General features: G+C 40.6%; 1 protein-coding gene across 1 annotated transcript in view; it reads right to left on the reverse strand.

Annotated features, from left to right (window-relative positions):
• The window catches only part of Larp4b (La ribonucleoprotein 4B), a 79,929-nt gene that overhangs the window by 11,744 nt on the left and 45,039 nt on the right, over nt 1-23,146 (reverse strand). The window contains exons 4-11 of the mRNA XM_036189243.1: nt 22,974-23,124; nt 22,369-22,509; nt 13,019-13,097; nt 11,295-11,431; nt 9,120-9,223; nt 6,581-6,691; nt 5,586-5,639; nt 5,289-5,498 (exon numbers count right to left, since the gene is read on the reverse strand). Of these exons, the coding sequence (XP_036045136.1) occupies nt 5,289-5,498; nt 5,586-5,639; nt 6,581-6,691; nt 9,120-9,223; nt 11,295-11,431; nt 13,019-13,097; nt 22,369-22,509; nt 22,974-23,124 (987 nt within the window). The remainder of the gene's footprint in view (nt 1-5,288; nt 5,499-5,585; nt 5,640-6,580; nt 6,692-9,119; nt 9,224-11,294; nt 11,432-13,018; nt 13,098-22,368; nt 22,510-22,973; nt 23,125-23,146) is intronic.

A 23,146-nucleotide genomic window follows, 5' to 3' on the forward strand; every position in this document is an offset into this window, starting at 1 on the left:
AATAACTGCAGGGTAAGGAAAAACTTAAAAGATTATTACTAAAGCTAATGTCTACTGAGCATTCAAGCCATGGCTAGTGCTAAGAACTTTCTCCATATCATCTTAGCTCATCCCGGAGAACACTAAGAGGACAGAACCTTGTCCCAGATGGCATAGGAATCCTGAATATAGGCACTGCCTGATGATGCTTAAACTAAGTTACTACTACTAGTATAACTACCTTCAGTCTGGCAAGAAGTGGGTGATCCTTTATTCTGAATAACCTTAACAAAATTCAAAGTGCCCAATTTTAGGAGTTCTCACATACTTGTTGCTCTTAACCATGCCTATGTCACCCTCACAGCCTTTGGCTGGCTGACGCTCGCGCGCTCACTCGAGCCCCCCCCCCCCCCTCGGGTTTACTTTCAAACAAGGCTTGCTGTAAACAGCATCCTATTTTCAGACTACGAAAATTTTCCCAAGTACTTTAAAGTGATATAGAACATATATAAAGTTTAGAAGAAAATTAGAACAGGCCATAATGACCTTAAAATATGAGCTAAATGTACTTTTTAAAAAGTTTAGAAGCTTAAGTATAGGATTTTAATTACCACTCAATGGTTTTTAAAATCTTGATACACATAAAATTAAGGTACAACTCAGTGAGGAGGGCTCAGTGGCCCCAGTGCACAGATCTCACCACTTGAGTTTAACACTTGGATGCCAGAGGGATCCCTCCTGAGAGTTGTCCTCTGTTCTCTGACCTGTCCTGGCATGTGTGCAGCCTGCACATGTGTACATACACACACTTTAAAAAAAAAAAAAATCAGTGTTTCCAGGTGGTAGTGTTGAACGCTTTTAATCCCAGTACTTGGGAGCCAGAGGCACATAGATCTATGAGTTCAAGGCCAGCCTGCTCTACAGGCTTTTAAAAGATGACCCAGGGGTAACGGCACTTGCTACACAAGCCTAGTGACCGGAGTTCAATCCCTGGAACCCACATAAAGGTGGAAAGAGAGAACTGATCCACATTCTTACTGTTGCATATGGGCACAAAATAATGATAACAATAATAATTACAAGCTGGAAGGGTGAAATCACTAACTTTCTGGTCTCTGGAGCATATGGTTTCAAATATTCTCTAAATAAATGACATTACTTTCAAGGCACTTAGTTGCCTGGGGCCTTCCAGTCCCTACCTTGAATTTTCACTAAACTGAAAGAGTAAGTACAGGTTCCTACACAGCTAAACAAATGGAAAGGGAAGGAGGGAGAACCCAATCTGGTCTCTGCAGCACTAACTGGAAGCTCTGATTTCAAGTGGGTATTAGAGCCAGCATTCCATTCCCTGACTGCAAAGTGAAGCGACAAAAGGAAAACACTGAACACTTATCCAGGAAGATCCTTGTCGAATTCCACAGTCCACAAAAATTACACTGCTTACAAAGTCTTTCCCAGGGGCTGGAGAGATAGCTCGGAAATAGTTAAGAGCAAGGACAGCTCTTCTAGAGGTCCTGAGTTCATTTCCCAGCAACCGCATGGTGGCTCACAACCATCTGTAATGAGATCTGGTGCCCTCCTCTGGTGTGAAGGCATGCATGCATGCAGAATACTGTATACGTCTTTAAAAAATAAGTCTTTCCCAATTACAAGACAGGCAAGGGATTAAAATTTCAAATATTTGAAGAAATCTAAAATTAAAGCCAACCTCAAACCATCCAGCAAATAAATGGGCTAATGAGCTGGACACTCAGTTCTGAGAGTTGACACAGATGGCCAGTAAATGCTTAAGACCACCCAGCAGCCTCAGCCACAGATAAACGCAAAAACTGGGCTTCTCTCTGTGCCTGGTCAGAAGGGCTACCACCAAGACAAGTGCTGTGAGGACAGGAGGAAAAGTAGCTCTAATTAACTGTTAGTGGAAAGACAGACGGAAATCAGCCTGGAGGTCTCTCAAAAAACTAAAAACAAAAGTATCACATGATCCAGCTATCACTCTTGAATATTACACATCCATGTTTATTGTTGCTCTATTCATAACAGCCAGGAAACAGAACTATCCTATTAAATGAAGCAAGCCAAACTTAGAAAGCTAAAAACTGTGTTTTCTTTAATATCCGGAATCTGGATTTGGGGGTGGGGTAGTAAGTAGGTGCAGGGAAAAGAGACCATGAAACTAGAAGGGAGCTCAGGAGAGGACGAAGAGGGAAAAGGAGTCTTAACATGCTAACACAAAGCAGGTGAGACAATATGAGGGAAGGAAGAGAACCAGGCAGAGGGCAGAAAGGTGGTGATGGTGATGGTGGTGCAATGGAGAAGAGGGATTAATGAGAACAAAGTATAATAATATACACACTCCAAAGTGCAATATAAAACCCATTACACCTTGTTGGCAACTTAAAAATTGAGGCAAAAAATACACTAGAAAAGCCACTTATTTCAAATCAAAGCTTTGGAAACTTTAAATCTGATAAAATCAGCCAGGTGGTGGTTGCCCACACCTTTAATCCTAGCAGAGGCAGGTGGATCTCTGAGTTCAAGGCCAGCCTGGTCTACAGAGTGAGTGCCAAGACAGCCAAGGCAACACAGAGAAACCCTGTCTCAAAAAACAAAACAAACAAAAGTGGCAAGACCAAAAGACTAGTTTAAATTCGTAATTTTACGTAGTGCATATCTCAGAAAAGGGCCTGGATGGGAGAGTCTGAATGTAAACAACAGGCAGTGGCTGTTGAACACCGCAGCCAAGAGTCTGTGTTCATAGAAAGTACACTATTTTTAAAAGCATGATTTCCTTCCCATTAGAATTCACTCAAAGTGACAGGTGTCTCTTTTCCTTCTGTCAGCTTGTATATCTGTGCAACATAAAGGGCTTCTCCACTGTGCATTCTCATTCATGTACACACTGTACTCAGTCATATCCACCTTGCCTTCCTTCACCTCTTCCTCCCCTCCAAACTAGAATTTCTTCCATTTTCAGGTCTTTAAAGCAAACAAGACCTTTATATTCCACATGCATGAGAGAAAACACATGGCATTTGTCTGAGTCTAGCATTATTTTGCTTAATGTGATGATCCATCCATTTCCCTGCAAATAATGCGATTTTGTTCTTCTTTATGTCTGAATAATATTCCATTGTGTGTGTATATCTATATCTATATCTATACACACACCCTTTACCTACTCACTCACTGACAGGCACCTAAGGGGATTCTCAAACCCAGCCACTGTGTATAGTGCCACAATGAAGATAAATATGTGCATATTTCTGTCTGTATATTTTTATTCCACTGGATGTATGCCATCAGTGATATAACTAGATTCTATGATAGTTCAACTTTTATTATTATTATTACTATTATTATTACTATTATTATTATTATTTTGCAGAATCTACTGATTTCCATAGTGGCTAAACTAATTTACATCCCCAGCAACAGTGTACAAGGAATCCTTTTTCCCTGCACCCTCACCAGTATGTCAGCATGTCATTTATCTCCTTTATGATAGATGAAATCTCAATGTAACTTTTTATTTCATTTATTTCATGGTTAAGAAAGTTTAGCAATTTTTCATTTACATATAAATTGGTCATATGTTGTACTTCTTAAAAATTTTACTATTATGAGATATAATCTATAATTGGGGGTATATGTGCCCCAGCACACATATGAAGGTCACAGAGATTGTAAAGTCAGCTATCTCCTTCTAAATGACATGCACTTTGAAGCTCAGACTTGTGCTGCCCTCCCAGCTTGTGCAAGTGCTGAAACACATCACTTGCCCATTGGCTCTCCTTTCATTGCTCTCTGTCTGACTGACTGGCCACTTCTGTAGTTGTTCTTCTGCTGTTTAATTTGTTAGTTCCTTGTGTATTTAGTTATTAAGCCTTTGTTGGATGAATATGGTAAAGCTTTTCTCCCAGTACAGGCTGTCTCTACCATGACAAGCTTCCTTGCTGTGTACCTTTTAAATGTGACAGAACACTGTTTGTCCAGTCTTGCTGTTGTGTCCTGAGTCGCTGGAGTCCTACTTACACAGCTTACCTATGTCTCCCTGGATTTTCCTCTGGCCAGTTCAAAGTTTTGGAAATGGACATAATTTTGAAATTTAGGTATTGATATAGCAAGCATTTTTTATTGCAGTGGTTCTAGAACTGGGCAAGTGGGAGGGGAGTGTTATGGGCCTCAATGAGAACTCCTTTCTAACTCTGCCTGTCCTGCACATGCCTAGAGAGTGACCTTTAAAAATGGAGTAGGTTCTCATTTCTTAACTCAAACATTCTAGATTACTTCCTACACGATCCAGATCAAAGTCCATGTGTCTAGGGACTCTCAAGAGGGGAACTTACTATCCCTGTCCCCAGCCATCTGCTCTACTCAGAAATAAAAGTTCATCTGTAGTGACCTGGGTGCTTTTGCACACACAACCTATCCACAGAGCTTCCTTTCTTTGACCCTTCTCATAAGTTCACAAGAAAACCCGATAAAGGGATAACACAACAGCTCACCAATCCTTGCTGTTAAGTTTAATGATACTTTCTATTTGTACCTATTTTTATAGTAACAGCTCCTGGGCATACTCATTTTTTTTTTCACAGACATTTATCTTCCTATTTCAGTATCTAACAGGACCCACATTTCCAAGTCTGAACAACTCTGTCTCAAGTTCCCTCTTTTCCATACCTCCATTGCTTGCCTGCCAGTGAGTGGTATTATCTCATGGCAGGTGGCTAGCACCCAGACACATGATCCTGAGCACCCTCTACTTGTTCTCTGATCTGGTCCACAGCCACATCCTGGACACAAACTCTTTTAAAGTTAATACCTTTATTTCTGCATTCTGTCTACTACCTTCTATGCATCCTAATCTTTTAGCTTTTATTACATCAAAATCTGTTATATAAACCTACAGACATGAATTAACCCTCCCCTTTGTAACCTGGACCTCACTTTCAAGGAATTTACCACACAAGGTTGATTTTCTTGTGCCCTACCTCACTAAATCAATGATTCCAAACCAGAACCCAAGTTCCCTAGCATCCATAGAGCAAAGCTGGAGAAAAATGACCGCACTCATTACAAACTTAGGATTCCAAACACAGACCTTAACAAAGGCCAAAAATTAATCATGTTACCTAACCCTAAGGTGGGTGTGAGAACCAAAATGTTTTTTTGAGACAAACAGCAAACTATAGGCACATGGCTCTCTTATTAGCCAGGATTTTAAAACTTTCAAAGTATCTAGTACAGTATTTAAAAATGTGAACCTCTGTTATGTAAATTTAAAAACTACAAAGAAAAAGGCTTACCAAGGGTGGATCGAGATAACTATGTGTTGTTGACCACGTCTGAGGGGCAATCAGGCCGTACAGAGGGAACTGCTGCTGGGGACTGTACACTGGAGGTAAGTAAAAGGATGTAGCATAACGTTGCTGTGTGTAAAGGTTCATGTCCAGAGGTCTAAATCCATTCTTTGGCAAAAATGTGTTTATCGCTATTGCCTTTGCTTTTATCCGTGCCTGTTTGGAGACATTTAAGTTCCAATTAGGACATTGAAGAATGCTGATCAGACAATAAAGAAGCTATAAGCAAGTGATTTTGTTTACCTTAATTGGCTTTCCTTGAAAAGTTCTGACTTCTTCTCGAAGGTATTTATAAGCCTAGGGGTAAAATCATCCAAAATACCATTTTGTTAACTTTATAAGTTAACTCTACAGCTCAAATAATCACATGTATAGTTGACTACAGCAGACAGGATCCAAGAGTGGTTGATTCCTGACCCTCTTTCAGACACAGATCCCTAAAAATATCCTAATTGTGGTACTTGCACCCCAAATTATTGTAAAATATTTAAATATAATTTTATAAGTACTAATAAATACCATATGAGCATCCCCAAACCAGAAGCTAAGACTCCTGATCTAGAAACAAAAAAGGAATACTGCCTCCCTCATATTAATCCCAATTTGAAACTGGAATTGTGTAGTGCAGGAAAAGAAGTGATTGAAAGGAAAGAAAGATTGAAATATTCGAGTCATTATTACTATGTAGCTCCATGTTTATCTATAAATTAAATCTTTATCAAGCCCCCACTTCATGCAGAATCTCCTCTATGCTCACCTATCTGATTCACCAGGCAGGCCACAAAGCCACAAAGCATAGTGCTTCTTCCCTTCTGGCCTTTCAGGTTTTTGTGTTTTTTCTTCTAACCCTCTGATCTAACATTTCTAACATTTTATACTTGTTAATATGTTTCCCCTAAATCAGACACCTCTTCAAAGAGCCCAAAACTTCTCAATACCTTTGAAATTACCTTGCTACAAAATGGATGCTCCTCACAGGTCAGGGTTAGGTACAAATTTCCCCATTTTGCAAACAAAAATTTTCTCTTCTCATATATGAGACCAGATATAACTTCTTGAGACTGCTAACTCACACTACACTTAAGAACTAATGTGTCATGCTTTCAGTAATGCTACAAAAATATACCTGTGGGTTCCTACCAGTCATTTTCTCCCTCACTTAACCTCAATGTCCTAACTTCTGCTATGCACTGATGGTAAACTATGTACTGCACAGGCTGGGAGAGGAATGAACTTACCTGCTGTGCATCAGCTTCTGTTTCAAAGGTAATAAACCAATTATCATTATAGGCAAATTCACAGTTTATAAATTTTGGTAAATTATCTCCTTTAAATAGTGCTTCTACTTCCTACAGGAAACAAAGAAGTTAGAAATTAGTCCTCACTTACGCTACTTTGGGTCCTCATCAAATTAGGAGGAAAATTTACTCTCATGCTATGATGCACCTCTAACCATCTTTCAGAAACACTTCAGGGAGCACCTACAGGATCACATGCCATAGACACAGAAGTCATTACTGACAGCTTTCCCTACTCACAAGGAACTGGAACTAATATGAGCAGTAGGGGCTGGGATGTGGCTGGCTTGGAAGCATGCTTTGCCTAGCACACAAGAAGCCCTGGGTTTGATCCCCAATACCATATAAACTGAGCATCGAGGTATGTCTGTAATTCTAGCACTCAAGGTGGAAGCAAAACAATCAAGTTCAGGGTCATCCTCAGCTATATAAAATGTTCAGGGCCATCTGAAATACAAGACTCTTTAACAGAAGAGAATAGAAGAGGGGGAGGGGACAGGAAAGGGAGAGGCAAGGGGGAGGAACAAAACTGTTTTATCAGCAGGCTGATAAATATACAATTTTATTTTAAAAGATAGTTTGAAAAACAAAAATATTAGCTGAATTTTTGTTTCTGGCCAAGGTGAACTAGATTTACAGTCCCAAATAACACAAGTAAAAAGTAAAAAGATAAAACATGTGCTATAAGGTTTTCCAGACACCTGTCATCAGTAGGCTAGGAGAGAGAGCCTTCCCTAAGAGAACATGAATAGAGTGGGTCAACAGTACCCAGGGTTTCCGGGTCACAAGATAGGCAAGTCTCCAGAGCTTTGTAGACGGTTCTCTCTAGGCCACTGACCAGAAACAAAACTAGAATGGTCAGGTAGAATAACTCTACAGCCAGCTCTCTGAGCAGCCAGAGTGGCAAATCCTTAACTCAAACAACAGCGGGCAACTGAACCACAGTGTGCCCCATATGAAGGCTGTTTTGAGCCACTTCACAAATGTGCAGAAACCAAACTGGCACCAAATAATTTCTTGCCTGTGTTTTGGAGCTGGGCATCTTGCTGTTTGGCTCAGAATAGCCTTGGACTCCTGGGCTTAAATAACCCTTCCTGCCTTAGTCTTGAGTAGCTGGGACTACCAAGGATCTTAACTGAATCTCAGAATATCTATTAGACTTCAAAACTATTCAGTACCTAGTGAAGTAATAATCACAAAGAGAAATAGAAAAGGTTGGGCTATAATGAGAAAGATCAATCAGATTAATCTTAAAACAAATGACAGTATTAGTACATAAGTATACCAGAACATTACTGAATGTCCACTTCAAATGCTCAGCAAGGTGAAGCTTGAGAATGATAAAGTACAAAGCTATGCCATAAGACAACCTATAATCAAACTGCTTAAACCAATGATACAATCTTCCAAGAGCCGCAGAAAAAGACATGCAATATAGAGGAACAAGGAAAACAAACTGGCAGATTTTTTTTCAGCAGAAACAATGTGGATTAGAAGAGAACATTGTGTTTAAAATACAGGAATCAAAAAAAACTTCACCAATCCAGAAATTTTACCAAGTCAAAACAAACAAATAAAACCCCCAAACCAAAACAAAACAACCCTTTAATGAGCTCGAAATAAGGATTTTCTCAAACATAGTAAAGTTGGAGAAAAAAATTTTCAGTACCAATATGTACACTGAAAGTGTGTACCACAAGATATCTCAAAGGAATCAGGCAAAAGGAAAAATGGAACCTGGCAGAAAGGCTTGTCCAACCTTTAGACATTGCAACAAAGTACACAAAACAAACACATACACAAAAACCCATCCTATTTTAAGTAAGTTTACTATTTTGCAGTCATATGGCACCCCTAGATACCCCATGCTGCATGCAGCTGGGGGGCTGCAGGCTGGACATGCCTGAAAGCACTACAAATGGTAAATATTAGGGCCGGTCATGGTGACACATACCTATAATGCCAACATTTAGGAGGCTGAGGCAGCAGGATGGTGAGTTAAAGGCCAGCCTGGACTACATAATGAGACCTTTCCTCTAGAGAACCCAAACTAAACCAATCATCCAACAGAGTGACAAAACCCAAACAAAATCCCCAAGCCCAAACAAACAAGAACAAAAGAAGCAAACAAAACAAACTGTGAAATGATAAAGATCCACATCATACACCCTCCCCACCCATTACTCTTATTTCTTAAGGAATATATATCTAAACCCATTTCATTTTTTAATTTCTAACTATTGAAATATATAAACACTATTATCTTTTTAAATATAAATATACAGAGGAATCTTGAGACCAAAAGTTATTCTTCCTACAAGTGAGTCATACTGTAATTATTAGTGTGTACATCCTGGGAAAAGGTGTTGGTGTATTTTTTTTTCTCAAATAAGTCCTATCAAAAACAGATGATATACATATATAAACCAATATATATGAAATACATATATAAAACATCCCCAGTAGAGGAATGACTTACTTCCACAGGGGTGGATTCAGATATTTCACGCAATATTACTATGCACCGGTTTTGATTTGGCCTTACTTTCTCTCCCTTCTCGTCCACTTGGACTAAAGGTAAAGCTGTGAAGAGAAAAAATAAATAAATGGTAAAGCACACATTATATGATACCCCACAGGATGTCAACACTTATTACCCAACATACATTATATGATACTCTAAGAGAACGTAAGCACTCATTACCAAACACACCAGAGAAACTTGGACCTAGGGCAAATTGTTAAAATGTTCAAAACAAACACAACTACTGAACTGTTTAAACCCATCTTGTATGTTAAATTTTCAGAAGGAAGGGACATGTAAATCTAAAAGGTCCTGCAAGAACTACCAAATATACACACAATGAAGTGGTGGTTGTAAATCAAATAGATCAACAGACCAAATACTAAACGACAGGGCTCATGGTTTTCTCCTTCCTACAGTAGAATCTGACAACTTTCATCAGTGATACTGGGGTGTGATACTAAGAATAACCCAAGAGACTTAGTGTAGTAGAGTATAGACAGATACAGATCAGATGGAATCAAACCCAGCTATACTCCCCAAGTCTGTATTCTAAATGGTAATCTGGAAAGTAAACTATTATCTTGGGAAATGTCACATAATGCTTCAAATTTCTACTGATAATCATGCTTACCAGTTCTTTAGCTTTTTGTGTAAGGATGAAAAAAAATGAAAAAATTTTACTTGTGACTAGAAAATCCAATTAAAAGGTTGGCAAAACGGCTCTATCAGCTAAAGGCACTAGGTGCTCAAGGCCACTGACTTGAGATCAATCCCCATAACTCATGGACAGTTAATTGCAGTGTTGCCCTGACCCCCATGTGACACCATGGCACAACCCCCCCAATATCTATCTATCTCTCTCTCTCTCTCTCTCTCTCTCTCTCTCTCTCTCTCTCACTCACACACACACACACACACACACACACACACACACACACACACGCTGGTTGTTAAGAGAAATGAGACTGTAATTCAGACACAGCAATGTCTAATCATCCAAACGTTTATAAGCAATATGGATGTGCTGGCCTATGTGACTCACTGCACACCACATTCTCTGTGAAGAAGCCACTACAGTGTACCACATATACATCCAGTTCCAAGGAAGGGAATGGGAAAAAGCACTCACCTAGAATTTGTAGCTTGAGTACAGAAAATTAATTTTTATAATGAATTTGATTTATAATTTAAACTAACACATCGCAGCAAAGTCTGTACAGAAAGCATCCCAAGGCCAGCAAAGGTCTGGGAGAAGCAGAGGTATCCTTAGCCTCATAGTTGTGATGTTCCACCCATTTACCCATGTGTCAAAATTAACCAGCTACAACCTTTAAATACAGCACTTTATGCCAATCACTCCTACAATAAAGTTATTTTCTTTCTTTAAAAAAGCAAAACAAAACAAAACAAACAAGCTGAGTGTTGGTGCTGCACGCCTTTAATCTCAGCACTTGGGAGGCAGAACCAGGTGGATCTCTGTGAGTTCAAGGCCAGCCTGGTCTACAAAGTGAGACAGGCACCAAAACTACACAGAGAAACCTTGTCTGGAAAAATAAAAAACTAGAAAAGGTGCTGAGGTCCCCAGCATCAAGTAGGATACAATAAAACCATGATTTTGATACAAAACCTAACACTTTACAGAGACTTGTATCCCTGAAGTGCCTGCGGGCATACTATGGAGTATTTAAACATTCATGTTATGTGTTAACTTTCCAAAAAACAGCTTTATTCACAGTAGCTAAGGAAAAAGTCACAGCAATATTTCATCAAAACTTAAGCACCTAGTTGGAAAGAAACCCATTTAGTAGCTAGACAAATATATTTGACTTCAAAAATGTCATTATTTATTTTAGCGTTCAATAATTTAGCAGCTATCTTTAAAATAAAATCTCTAATGAAAAAATTTCCTTTTCTCTTTCAATTAGCCTATAACCTGCTTGAAGTTTCGCTACAGGGGCAATCAATGCTCCTGTTTACAGAGAGCTGGTCAGAAAAGAAAGGACGCCAGAAAGTATCTCATTCACCGGTAAGTCTCATCCGATGGCTTCTGGTGAAAAGGAAGGCAGGCTCATAAGACAGGTAATATGAAGACAACAATGTTTGCACTTCAAATCGTCATCTACTTACATCTTAGCACTTCAACAATCAAATCCACATCAGTACTGAGTTTCTTGATATGGTCAAGGTTAGCTACCGTTGTAATTGGCACATACTGATCACTGTCCATCTGGGATATAAGGTACATGTCGCTAGCAAGATTCTCCCTGTTGAAAGAGAGCAAACTCTTTTAACTGATAGTTCTTTAAAAGAAGTTTCACCAGAGGCGTGAATGTGGTATGGGATAGCTTTGGGGTGAGAGCTGAGTCTAAACTCCACCTGGTATCTGCTCACTTGACAGAATCAAAATTAGCCAGTGGAGCGGCTCCTTTAAAATGCAGTTAAGCCAGGCATGGTGGTGCACGCCTTTAATCTCAGCACTTGGGAGGGCAGGCATAGGTGCATGTCTCTCTTAACTGGAGGCCTGTCTGGTCCACAGAGCACAAGTTCTAGGGCAGCCAGAGCTTCACAGAGAAATCTTGTCTCAAAACACAAAACTTAGAAAGATACAGTTATGTCTCATTTTTGTTCTGGACAGTATTTGAGTAATTTATTAAAAGTGTACTTTTTTTTTTTTTTTTTTTTTTTTTTTAACAATAGGAAATCCAGCTAAATGAATAAGAAAGCTACAGGAAATATAAAAGGAAGGCCAGGAGAAAGTCAGTACCCAAATGCACCATAAAGTCTGGATGCATGTTAGAGGCACTGCACCAGCTCTGGCTCTAGGCAGCCAGAGCTAACAAGAAGGAAACAGGATTGGCATCGTCAGCCAGATCGGAAGGTCTACCACTCCACCAGCAAATAGGACAAGATGCACTGCTTCCGGGCATTTGAGTCAAAGAAAATGTTTTCTGCAAATTGTTATGAGAAAGACTGTGTAATATAACACACAAAGCCTCAAAACCACCACAAAACTAGAATACAGTAAGGGGTTTCACAGGCCCTTTTACGTGTCTCTCAGTGAAGGTCAAACAGTGAGTTCAGTCAAAGAGACTAACTCACTCGAGAGGAAACTGCTTACCCCTACCTCAGATGGCGACACTTGCAGCTATAGGAGCGCTACACCAAGGTGTGTGAATATCAGGGAGCTGGGCTTTGCAACTTCGGCACAAGATCTTTCATTTTTACACTGTGACATGTGCTAAAACTCAGAACTGTACTAAGTTGTGATGAGAGGAAGGAAGGAAGAAAGAAGGCCCGGACACTGACTGTTCCTTCATCTTAAAAGTAGGACCCTCTTGTCTTTTTGAGACCTTCATGAGACATGGGAGTGTCCTCAGAGCTGCAGGGGACTTCACTTGTGGCTAGTTACCTACCTTCATACTCAAACCCATCCCCATGTCTACTAACTTAAAGGTTCTACTATATTTTTCAACAACAAAAATGTCATTTAAGGTGAACAAAGCCTAATGTACTTAAATGTGAGCACTATATAAATAAAACAGCCCCCTAAACTGTGTTTTGGCCATTTATCTGAAGGCCCTATGGCAGACTAATTCATAGCATATTGTGCAGATGCAGGAACCCATAGTGAAACAGAAGCCCAGACAATCATCACCAAAATGGATCCGAAGCAAACTCTTGGGGATCCCTGGCCTGAGGGTCACCACCAGTTCTTTACAGCACTTTTGATGAATAGACAGATATGAAATTAGTTATTCATAAACATACTACTATGAAAACTCACATATGTAACCAATAACCAGTGTACTACAAGGGATATTAGGCATTAGAAAAATTACTAAAAGCCTTACCTAGATAAGCAGAATTCCAATGTTTTTTTAAGTACTTCCCGGGGGTCTTCCTGGCTTTCTGGTTGAGACTCATTTCCTCCTATATAGAAGAAATGAACAACTCAGGAAAAAAATAGCTTAAAATTTACCAAGCAGGTAATTCAGTACAGCATTCCAGTGTTTTTGCCTGCATATACACACAATAGTATGAAAAGTGCTATTTTCCCTGCTAGAAAAAAATAACTATGAAAAACAAAACAAAATCACTTCCTCTAAAAAAGTTGAGCAAACACTGATTAAACTTCATTAGCGGAACTTGGCAGTAACTTTGTCATCACGAAATAGTAGGCACAAGCTTCCTTGGTGTCTTGCCTTACCTCAAAAAGGATTTTTTAGGTAACAGACAAGAACACTGACCGACTCTAAATAACAGTAAAACATAGGGAAAGAGTCAGAACAAAGAAAAGATAAACACAGGTGAAACCTAACCACCGCAGGTGGAAGCAAAGGAAGTTGGAGATTGCTGACACACACACAGGCCTTCTGAATTAGGCTCTATGGGAGTTTTATATTTGTCTTCCAATTCCCAGCAAAAGGGAAAAATAATAAGATGATTTCTAAAAGAGTCCTCGTGAGAAGACACAAAAGAAGTCAGATTCTCAGACACAAAAGCTCATTCTGCTCCAAAGGAAACAGTTCAGATGTTTGGTGGCAGTGTAGCTTATTTATGTGTATGGGGTCACAGACTTGATTGAGTAGGAGAGGCAGGGGCTCTGGCAGAGTGAAGTCAAGTTTGGGCTGAAGGCCCCTGACACTTTTAGCACTCAGGACATCTTATGAACTAGACTTAATATCACAGAGATGAAAGGCACTAGAAGAGTGTTCGTATGTAAGCCAAGCAAACAAAAAGACACTGTATTCTAAAAGTCAAGGTTAAAGACCATGAAAGGCAACGTCAAAGTAGGAGAATTTAGAACAGACAGTTCACAACAGTGTTATACTGAGCTTTCACAAAATCCATTTTCACTAGCAGAAAGAAACCAAACTGCTAAAACAACCAAGGAAACACAAGACCGTGAGACTTGAAAGTAAAGACATGACTTGTCAATCCCTGATCTGAAGACTTGCCCTGGTTATCTCATTTAAACTCACATTCCATTCTCCACATTGAAGAGATATTTACTTGTTACAGGAACTGTGAATTCAGCCTAAAGAAGCAAGGCCCTGCCTTCAAGAGGCCAACATCCCATTGAGAGAGGCAGACAATGACCAGCAGCCATGAGGAGCCACTGCTGGTATAAGAAGACTGAAGTGACCCAGAGGGAACAGCCTGGGTAAGGGCCAGAGCAGCATGGTGCTGCCCCACTTGGAAGGTGCCATCTGAACCAACGGAGGAAAACAGAAGTGAAGTTCCAGGCAAAGGCCCTGAGAGGCAGTCAACAGACAGTAAGGAGGCTGGTAAAACTGAGAAGAGAAGGAACTCAGAAAAAAAGAAAGTCAAAGAATGAAGCATGTGTGAGTCAGACCAAGGAGGCTGCTTGAATTTTAATTTTAATGTGACTGGGAACCAATTTGGGGGTGACATTTTGGAAAGACCACTGTGGTTCCAAGTGAAGTCCAGCAGTATAATTAGGAGGCTAACACAATCACTGAGGGCAGACCACCATTCAGCACTCAAACCATAGTGTATTGAAGCCAAGTAAGAAAGACAAAAGAGCCAGGCGGTAGTGGTACACACATTTAATCCCAGCACTCAGGAGGCAGAGCCAGGTGGATCTCTGTGAGTTCGAGGCCAGCCTGGGCTACAGAGTGAGATCCAGGACAGGCTTGAACCGCTCCCTCCCACCCCCCCCCAAAAAAGATGAAAGGCCTGCCACGTAGTTCCAGGGCATTCCAACCTTCCTCTCTGAAGGAATAGGAAAGCCAGTGGCTGCAGAGATGCTTCTGGTGGCTCATAACAATTATCACGGATATGTGAAGTAGACTGGGTGGGAGATGGGCGGTGGGGTGGGAAAGAAATTATTTAGTAGTATGAAGGAATCACCAACTAAAAATGACACACACAGAGGACTGAGGAGACAGTTTAGTTGGTATGTGCTTGCTGTGTAAGCATATGAGGACCTGAGTTCAACTCCTACACCCATGTAACAAAGCTAAGTGTGATGGTACACATTTGTAATCCCAACATTAGCTGGGAGAGGGGCTGGGACAGAGACAGGTAGATCCTTGGAGCTTGTTAGCCAACTACTCCAGTTTAATGAGTGAGCCCCAGATCCTACTGAGAGTCTTGGTATGCCTCCTAGGGTTAGCTTCTAGTCATAAGTATGTACATGTGCAACATATGCACACACACATATTCACATACACACAGTCATTCACACAAAGACAAAAAATAGATATTTTCTAAACCATGGTGAGATACTGCTCATGGGTAAAGTGCTGCCAAGATGTTAGAGACCCCAGGTTCAATCACTAGTATCACAAGGAGGGGGGAAAAAAGCAAGTGGGGGGGGACCCACAAACAAACCAAAACCCCAAAACAGACCTGGCCAGAGTAAGGTTTTTAAAGAGCTGAATAAATGCAATTGTCGAACTGTAAGGACAACCATGAGCCTTGAAGAGATTCAGGAGGGACGGATCAGGAGTTCTTTCTGAAGGACCGAGCTGAAGGGACACAGGTGTGCTACGTAAGCATGAGAGAAACTGACCTAGCAGTGCAGGACGTTCATGACCATTTGGCAGTCGGCAGGAGAGACAGAGAAGTGCTCAGATGAGGACAGGCTGCTGGACTGAGTGACATCAATGAGACTCCAAATGACTTACCACCAGCAAGATGTAGCTCTAGGGACTGAGATTATTTTCTTTTTAAAAATAACCAACATAAAAAAATAAATAAAATAAATGAAACAATAATTTCCTAGGTATGTATGAGCCACTCCTCAACCCTAACTACAGAACTGTTAAATCAATGTGACTTCAGCAGGTAATCAAGGTCAACAACCACAACGTTAAGTTTCTTTGACTGTCACCAAGTGTATACTCTTGTCACATGATAAAAATGGGCTTTATCTTTATGGACTTCTCCCTACTCCATAATATAAACATGGCGATGGGAATTACATCAGAAGACTTTCAAACAGGAGACATATAGCTGCTCCTCCTCAAAACTGTTAAGATTACCAAAAACAGAGGAAGTCTGAGAACTGTTAAGAGTGAGGAGCCCAAGTAGCATTAATGACTAAATTAAATGTCAAGGCAAGATCCTGCACAGCACAGGAAAAAAGACATTAGGTAAAATGTGTCACTACTCACCTAGGTCTGTGGTAAATACATCACACAAGATGAGAACAGAAAAGACTGGATGTGAGGTGTAGTTCTTTTTGAGGGCAGCTGCTGTCAAGGTAGACAGTGTGTTCTGACATACTTGACAATGGGGTTTTCCTACTTCTTTAGCCAGTCACCTTGAGGCCCTGTGTAAGCTCTAGGTAAAATTCATATAACAGTGCCAACCCTATGACTAGGCTTCCAGGAGTTTTAAACTCTCGTCTGGGGCAGCCTGAGACTCTAGAAATTTACCAACTACAGTTCAGGTTTCCTACTGTGACTCTGGCTCCTAAAGACAGAGCTCTCTATTCACCTTTCTGTACACTTCTCTAATTAGCCTTGAGCTTTTTTCTAGAGCCAAGGACATTGCAGACATGTTAGTTCTGGAGCCCTCAGGTGTGGCACCGGAAACTCAAGCACCCTCATGTCCACAGATATCCTCAGTGCTGCTGTGTCTAATTGCTCAGGTTCTTAGTGGGTGGTTTTGCTAAGTTTTGTTGGGTGCAAGTCCTTACCAGATATGTGATTACAGATACTAACTCTGTTTGCAATGGCAATTTAAAATGTTTATATAGCTGGATTTATGGAGTTTTTCTGTTGCTGGTCTTCCTTTAAAGGTCATACACAAGAAATCTTAATATAAAATTATGCAAGTTTTCTTTTATTAGTTTTGTTGCTTAAATTTTTTTGTTTAATCTATGATCACTTGAAATTAATTTTTATGTATGGTATCAAACATGAATGAGGTTGTTTTTATTTCTAGCATATGGCTATACCACTCTTCCAGCCTAAGTTGTTGAAATGCTATCTATCCTCTCTTCTGCCTCTGCAATTCTGTCAAGGTAATACTGGCATAATGACAGAGCAATACATAAAAATAGATGAAAGACCTAGAAATAAATCATGTGTGTGGTCAAATGATCTTTAACAAGGATTCTAAGGCTGTTGAAAGGGGAAAGGCAGTCTTTTCCACAGTGCTGAGAAAACTCAGTATCTATATGCAGAAAGAATGAAATGGTTTGGAGGTGGGCTGGAGCGATGACTCACAGGTTAAGAGTACATGCTGCTCTTGCAGAACTAGAGGTCAGTTCTCAGCACCCATGTCAGGTGCCTCACAACTGCCTGTAACTCCAGGGAACCCAATGCCCTATTTTAGCTTCTGTGGGTACCTATACACATATACAAAAATAAAAAGTAAAATCTTAACAAATAAAAATGAAAGGGACAGCATAGCCTTATAATGTGTAAAAAAAAAAAAAACCCTTCAGAATATTGGACTCTAACTTATTAGAGATGCCATTGCAAAGCCCATGCTACAAAAGAGAAAACAGATAAACTGCACTTCATAAAAATTAGACACTTTGTACACCAACTATCAACTAAGTAAAGTAACCCACAAAAAAAAAAAAAAAAAGGGAAATCTGCAAATCCTGTTTGATAAGGGATTAGTAATGCAGAACCAGCAACATCAGTCACAATATCCAAAAGGTACAAGCAACTCCAAGTGAATAAAGAAATGTAGTACAACAAAATGGAGTACTATTATTATTCAGCCCCAAATAGGACACAGATTCTGACATGTGCTACAGTGGAGATGACCCTTAAGGATATTAAGCCAATAATGAAATAAGCCAATTACAAAAATATATATGCTGTCTAATTCTACTTTATGGGGTTCCTAAAGTGAGTAAATTAGAGAGACACAGAAAAGAGAACTGGTACCTGTCAGAGGCTAGGGAAGGAGAAATGGGCAGTTATTTTTATAGGTACAAAGTTTCAGCTTTTTTTTAAGATACAAAGAATTTTAAGTCACATAATGGCAATGGTTATACAACAGCATTCAGTACTACTGAGTTATATATTTATATATAGTTAAGGAGCTGAGAGTTTGGTCTATGAAGAACATATGCTTAATACTTACAAAGCCCAGGATTCTATTCCCAGCAAATACACACACACACACACACACACACACACACACACACACACACACACACACTGTCAAGATGGTAAATTTCATGCTCTATGTTTCATCATGTAGAAAAAAAGAAAAGAAAGAAAGAAACCAACAGGAAAAGTTGGGCATGGTGGCACACTTCTGAAATCCCATCACTAGGGAGATGAAGTCAGGAAGATACATTAATCAAAAGAAAACATGGGCAGCTATATTTGTTTCAGAAAGAAGAGACTTTAAAGCAAGGGCAACTGCTTTAATGATAAAGTCAAATCTCCATTAGGATATAATAAGGCCTAACAACAAAGCATCAAAACAGGAGGCTGAAACAGCGCAAGCACCATGCAGACAGCTGATGGCGCCTTACAGACTGAACATGCTTTACCATACAGTGATCATACTCCTTGATGTTTAGCCAAAGGATTCAAAATATCACATATCTACATAAAAACCTGCACACTTATGTGCATCATCACTTTATTAGTTATTATCAAACCCCAAAGGCAACCATCTTTGAACAAATGACTGGATAAACTGGGCTTTGCTAGAATAATTCAGGCTAAAATAGCAGTGAGCCATGTGAGGACATGGAGGAACCACAAATGCATATTACTAAGCAGAAGAGGTCAGGCTGAAAAGGCTACCCAGTGAATGATTCCTCTCTGGTACCCTGAAAAAAGGTTACAAAGACAAAATAACAAAACAACCCCCCCCCCCCAAATAAAACAAAAGCAGTGACTGCCTAAGGCTGGGGAAGAGGGGTTGTTCCAGAAAACACAGCTGACTGCTTTGGCAGTGGGACTATCCATGAGGTTACATTCTGACAACAAATGTTATATGCTTGAAATGTACAATTCCAAGAAGTAAGCCTAATATAAACTGTAAACCATGGACTCTGGGTGATAATGATGTTTCCACACAGGCTCATCAGTTGTAAAACACAACATTCTGGGGAGTGGTATTGACAGTGGGGAGGCTGCACAGTGTCCGGGGAAGCACATGTGGAAACAGTACTGGACTTTCTGTTCCATTCTGCTGAGAATGTAAAACCACTCTTCAAAAAAAGTAACGCCTTTCCTGAAAACTGATAAAAGTGTGGTGAGCAAGTGACTGTGGAATCCCTGTCCCTAAATGGGACAGCTATAGCACCTTTTCCAAGGGTCAGGTTATGTAACAGAAGACGGAAGGTAAACATATAATTTCGCTGGGCGTGGTGGTACAGAATGCTGCCAAACAGGGTCTTTTGCACATGACATGGCACTGAACTGACCTCACTGAGTCTGTTATCATTTCATTCACTATGAGTGTGAGAAAGAAACTCATGAAGCTATCCCCCCATTGTTAAGAGGTGCTGGGAGGCCAGGCAGTGGTGGCGCATGCCTTTAATCCCAGCACTCAGGAGGCAGAGACAGGTGGATCTCTGAGTTCGAGGCCAGCCTGGTCTACAGAGCCAGAGCCAGGACAGGCTCCAAAACTACACAGAGAAACTGTCTCGAAAACAAAACAAAATAAAACAAACAATAACTAACTAACTAACTAACTAAAAACCAGAGGTGGTGGGAGAGGGGCTATTTTCTTCAGAGAAGCTACCAATGTCCCAGTGACAAGCCTCAACTCATGTTTAGGAAGTGACCCTAAGGGTCACTGGGAAGAAGAGTTTCAGAGGAGGGGGGTGACAAAAAGGTAGCGGGGGTGGGGGCATGGGGCTGGAGGGGGGGAGTGAGATGGGATCCATATTTCAGTACATACATATATTAAACTGTCTAAAGAATAACTTCTTTCTTTTTGCTCAGAGAGTGGCTGACTGAGCTCCTGGGAACTGCTAACCCACTGCAGTGGAGAGGGTTTCACTGTTCATTTCTCCTTACCCTTCCCTCCATTTACCTCCCTCCACAGTGCTGGGTCGAATCCAGTGCGCATGTCATCATTTTACAGACTGACTAGGTTTTGTAGATCACACTAGAAACATGACTGGAGACAAGGAGTTGCTTTCCCACTACCTATGAGCATTTCACATATGCACATACCCTGGCTTCCAAACAGAATTCAAGTCTTCCTGGTTTTTTCTTCAAAGAAGAGCTTTCCCCACTCCTTTTACAAAGAACCAACTTCTTTTGAATTTAGACTTTCCAGACATATTTAACACATTTTATTTTTTGATACTACCTATTTTGTATCTTTTGCATAATTTCTGTTCCCAGTTTGAGATTTAGATACAGTCCAAAGTTTAAATTATTTTTGATGCTTTTGATTTTACTATTAGGATCCCCACCTGTTATTCTGTTTTGAAATGTACTTTAAATGTCCAGCATTCCCTTGTTTTGCCATCAAAAGTCAACCTCACCCTCACTCCGGTTTATCCCAATGTTTTGTCATTTCCGAGGCATTAACCAATTAGTGGTGGGTTAATAGGAGGAGCTAATCAAATCAAATTGCTACATGCTGGTGAACCCTTGCTTATATGGAGTTTTAAATCACTTAAATTCAAGGCTAATTCATACTTGCCAGAAAGCAACATGATTTGTTTTTTTTATAAGTTCTTATCTTATTCATTTGACTACAGATTATTTTCACATTTAAAATATTATTTATTGCCGGATGGTGGCTGCGGCACACGCCACTCACTCGGGAGGCAGAGGCAGGTGGATCTCTGTGAGTTCGAGGCCAGCCTGGGCTACAGAATGAGTTTCAGGAAAGGCACAATTCTACACAGATAAACCCTGTCTCGAAAAACCAAAAAAAAATTAAAAAATATATTTTTATTGTTATTATTTTTTTAATTGATTGGAAATTCACCCCAATCCCACTTCTTGCCCAGTCTCTCTGAATCTGTCCCTCCCACCTGCAGCGTCCCCACCAAAGAAAGCCAAAAAATAATAAAAGTAAGATAAATAGTAATAAAAAAGAAAAAGAAAAATACTGCGCTTCTCCGTCTTTCCCACCTCTTCCCTAGTGGCACTGGAAGCTGCTGTGCATCATATAGTACATCCCTCTGTCCAAACAGCTGTATTTGAAAGTGTTCACTGTGTCATGAGTCATTGGTCAGGCTCAAGGCCTCTGGCCTAGGCACACCATCAATACTGGATCCCCCACCAACACTCCTCTCCGATAGCTTGCTGTTGCCGGGAATCATAGAGATCCTGCAGCTATGATCAGTCCCTTCACACACTCCAGCAGTTCACAGACAGGGTAGATGCTGAGGTGTGCCCTGGATGTGTACCTTGGAGGCAGCTGAGTTCATTAATCCAGGCAGCTGCTGGGACCACTTCTCTCAGGCAAGGGGCGGAGCCCGCTCTCTAGGTGGTGAAGGGTGGGGCGAGCTTTCCCATGTCAATTGACCACAGATTTAAAGCAATAGGCTCTAACATAGTTTAAAACAGACCTGGTGCTTATAAAACACATTTCCCACTTAAGAGATAATGCTGAATTTTGTCATATCTGATAGTCTTAAACTAAATGTGGTTTCTGTGGATCACTGTCTCATACTGGCATCTTCCGGTAGGCCAACTCCATTTCCTGATCACTACGACAATGCTTCCCTATACTTCCAAAAGCTGACAGTGAGCAATGCAGACTGAGGAGACAGGTCTTGATTTAAAACCTGAGGCAATTACACAGTGCAACAATAAAAAACGAAAAGAAAAAAGAGAAGAATGTGTTCAACAGGTTTCCCTCCCCAAGTTTCTTACTTTCTTCCTGCCACTCACTGCACTGACAAGGGGCACAGGTCAAATCATCTGGCTCCCCAGACTCCGCAGTAAAGCTTCAATTGCTTCATCCACCACTGTGTAGTCTAGGTAACACTCAGCCCGTCCAACACATCTACCCCTCAGTTCCAGCACTAACTCCCCCTCTGTCCATCTCAGTACCTCACCCTGTCAACACCGCGTGCTTCTCCTAACCCGAAGCCACCTGTTTCCGAAGCTAACTGATAAATCTCCAGCACACCTTCCCTCCAGGGTCTCATTTCTGAATCGATCAGTTTCAAGGAACATTAAAGGGAGGCAATGAAAAGTACACTGTCTGAAGGCAGAGTAAGAAATTACATTTTTAAATCGAAGTAAGTGAAAACAAAGCCATAAAGTGGGCTTACCCGTTTCGTTACTTTCAGGCAGAGGTTCATATTCCGAATGGTCCAGAGCCAGAGTGCTCATGTCTGTCTGGTCCGCCTCCTCTAAGTCTGACAGAGCAGCATTCTCATGAGTTTTGTCACCGTCGCCATTGGTATCCAATCCTGTAATGCAAGTTTATCCCAAAAGCCTGTGTTAGAAGAACAACTTTCCCTTAAAGTAAAGCTTACATTGGTGGTTACTCAAAGTCTTAACTGGATTGTAAAAGCTTTCAAGGCTCTAGTTCAGTGGTCCTCAACCTTCCTAATGTTGTGGCCCTTTAATACAGTTCCTCATGTTGTGGTGACCCCCAATCATAAAAACAATCATTGCTACTTCATAACTGTAATTTTGCTACTGTTATGAATCATAATGTAAATATCTGTGTTTTCTGAAGGTCTTAGGCTGGCCCCCATGAAAAGGTTGTCTGACCCCCAAAGGGGTGGCAACCCACAGGTTGAGAGCCGCTGCTCTAAATACTGTCACAAACCAGGACACAAATGTGAATGGAGAAGACAGATTAAAATGTTAAGGAAGGCAAAGGCTTAAAAGCAGGCTGCTCCAGGTTATGAACAGGCTCACTACTCACCCTGCTGGCTGCAGTCTGCAGGATGGCCAGGGGCCTCCTCCCACGACGAGGCATTCACACCAACAGCCGCACTACTCGCTTCCAAATGTAACATATGAGTCCCCCATACTTTCGCATTAGGGTTTAGCTCTGAAACCTTAGTTGTTGGGACCTAGAAAAAATGTTCATATACA

The sequence above is a fragment of the Onychomys torridus genome, chromosome 5, assembly GCF_903995425.1.
Source record: "Onychomys torridus chromosome 5, mOncTor1.1, whole genome shotgun sequence".
Classification (NCBI taxonomy): Eukaryota; Metazoa; Chordata; class Mammalia; order Rodentia; family Cricetidae; genus Onychomys; species Onychomys torridus.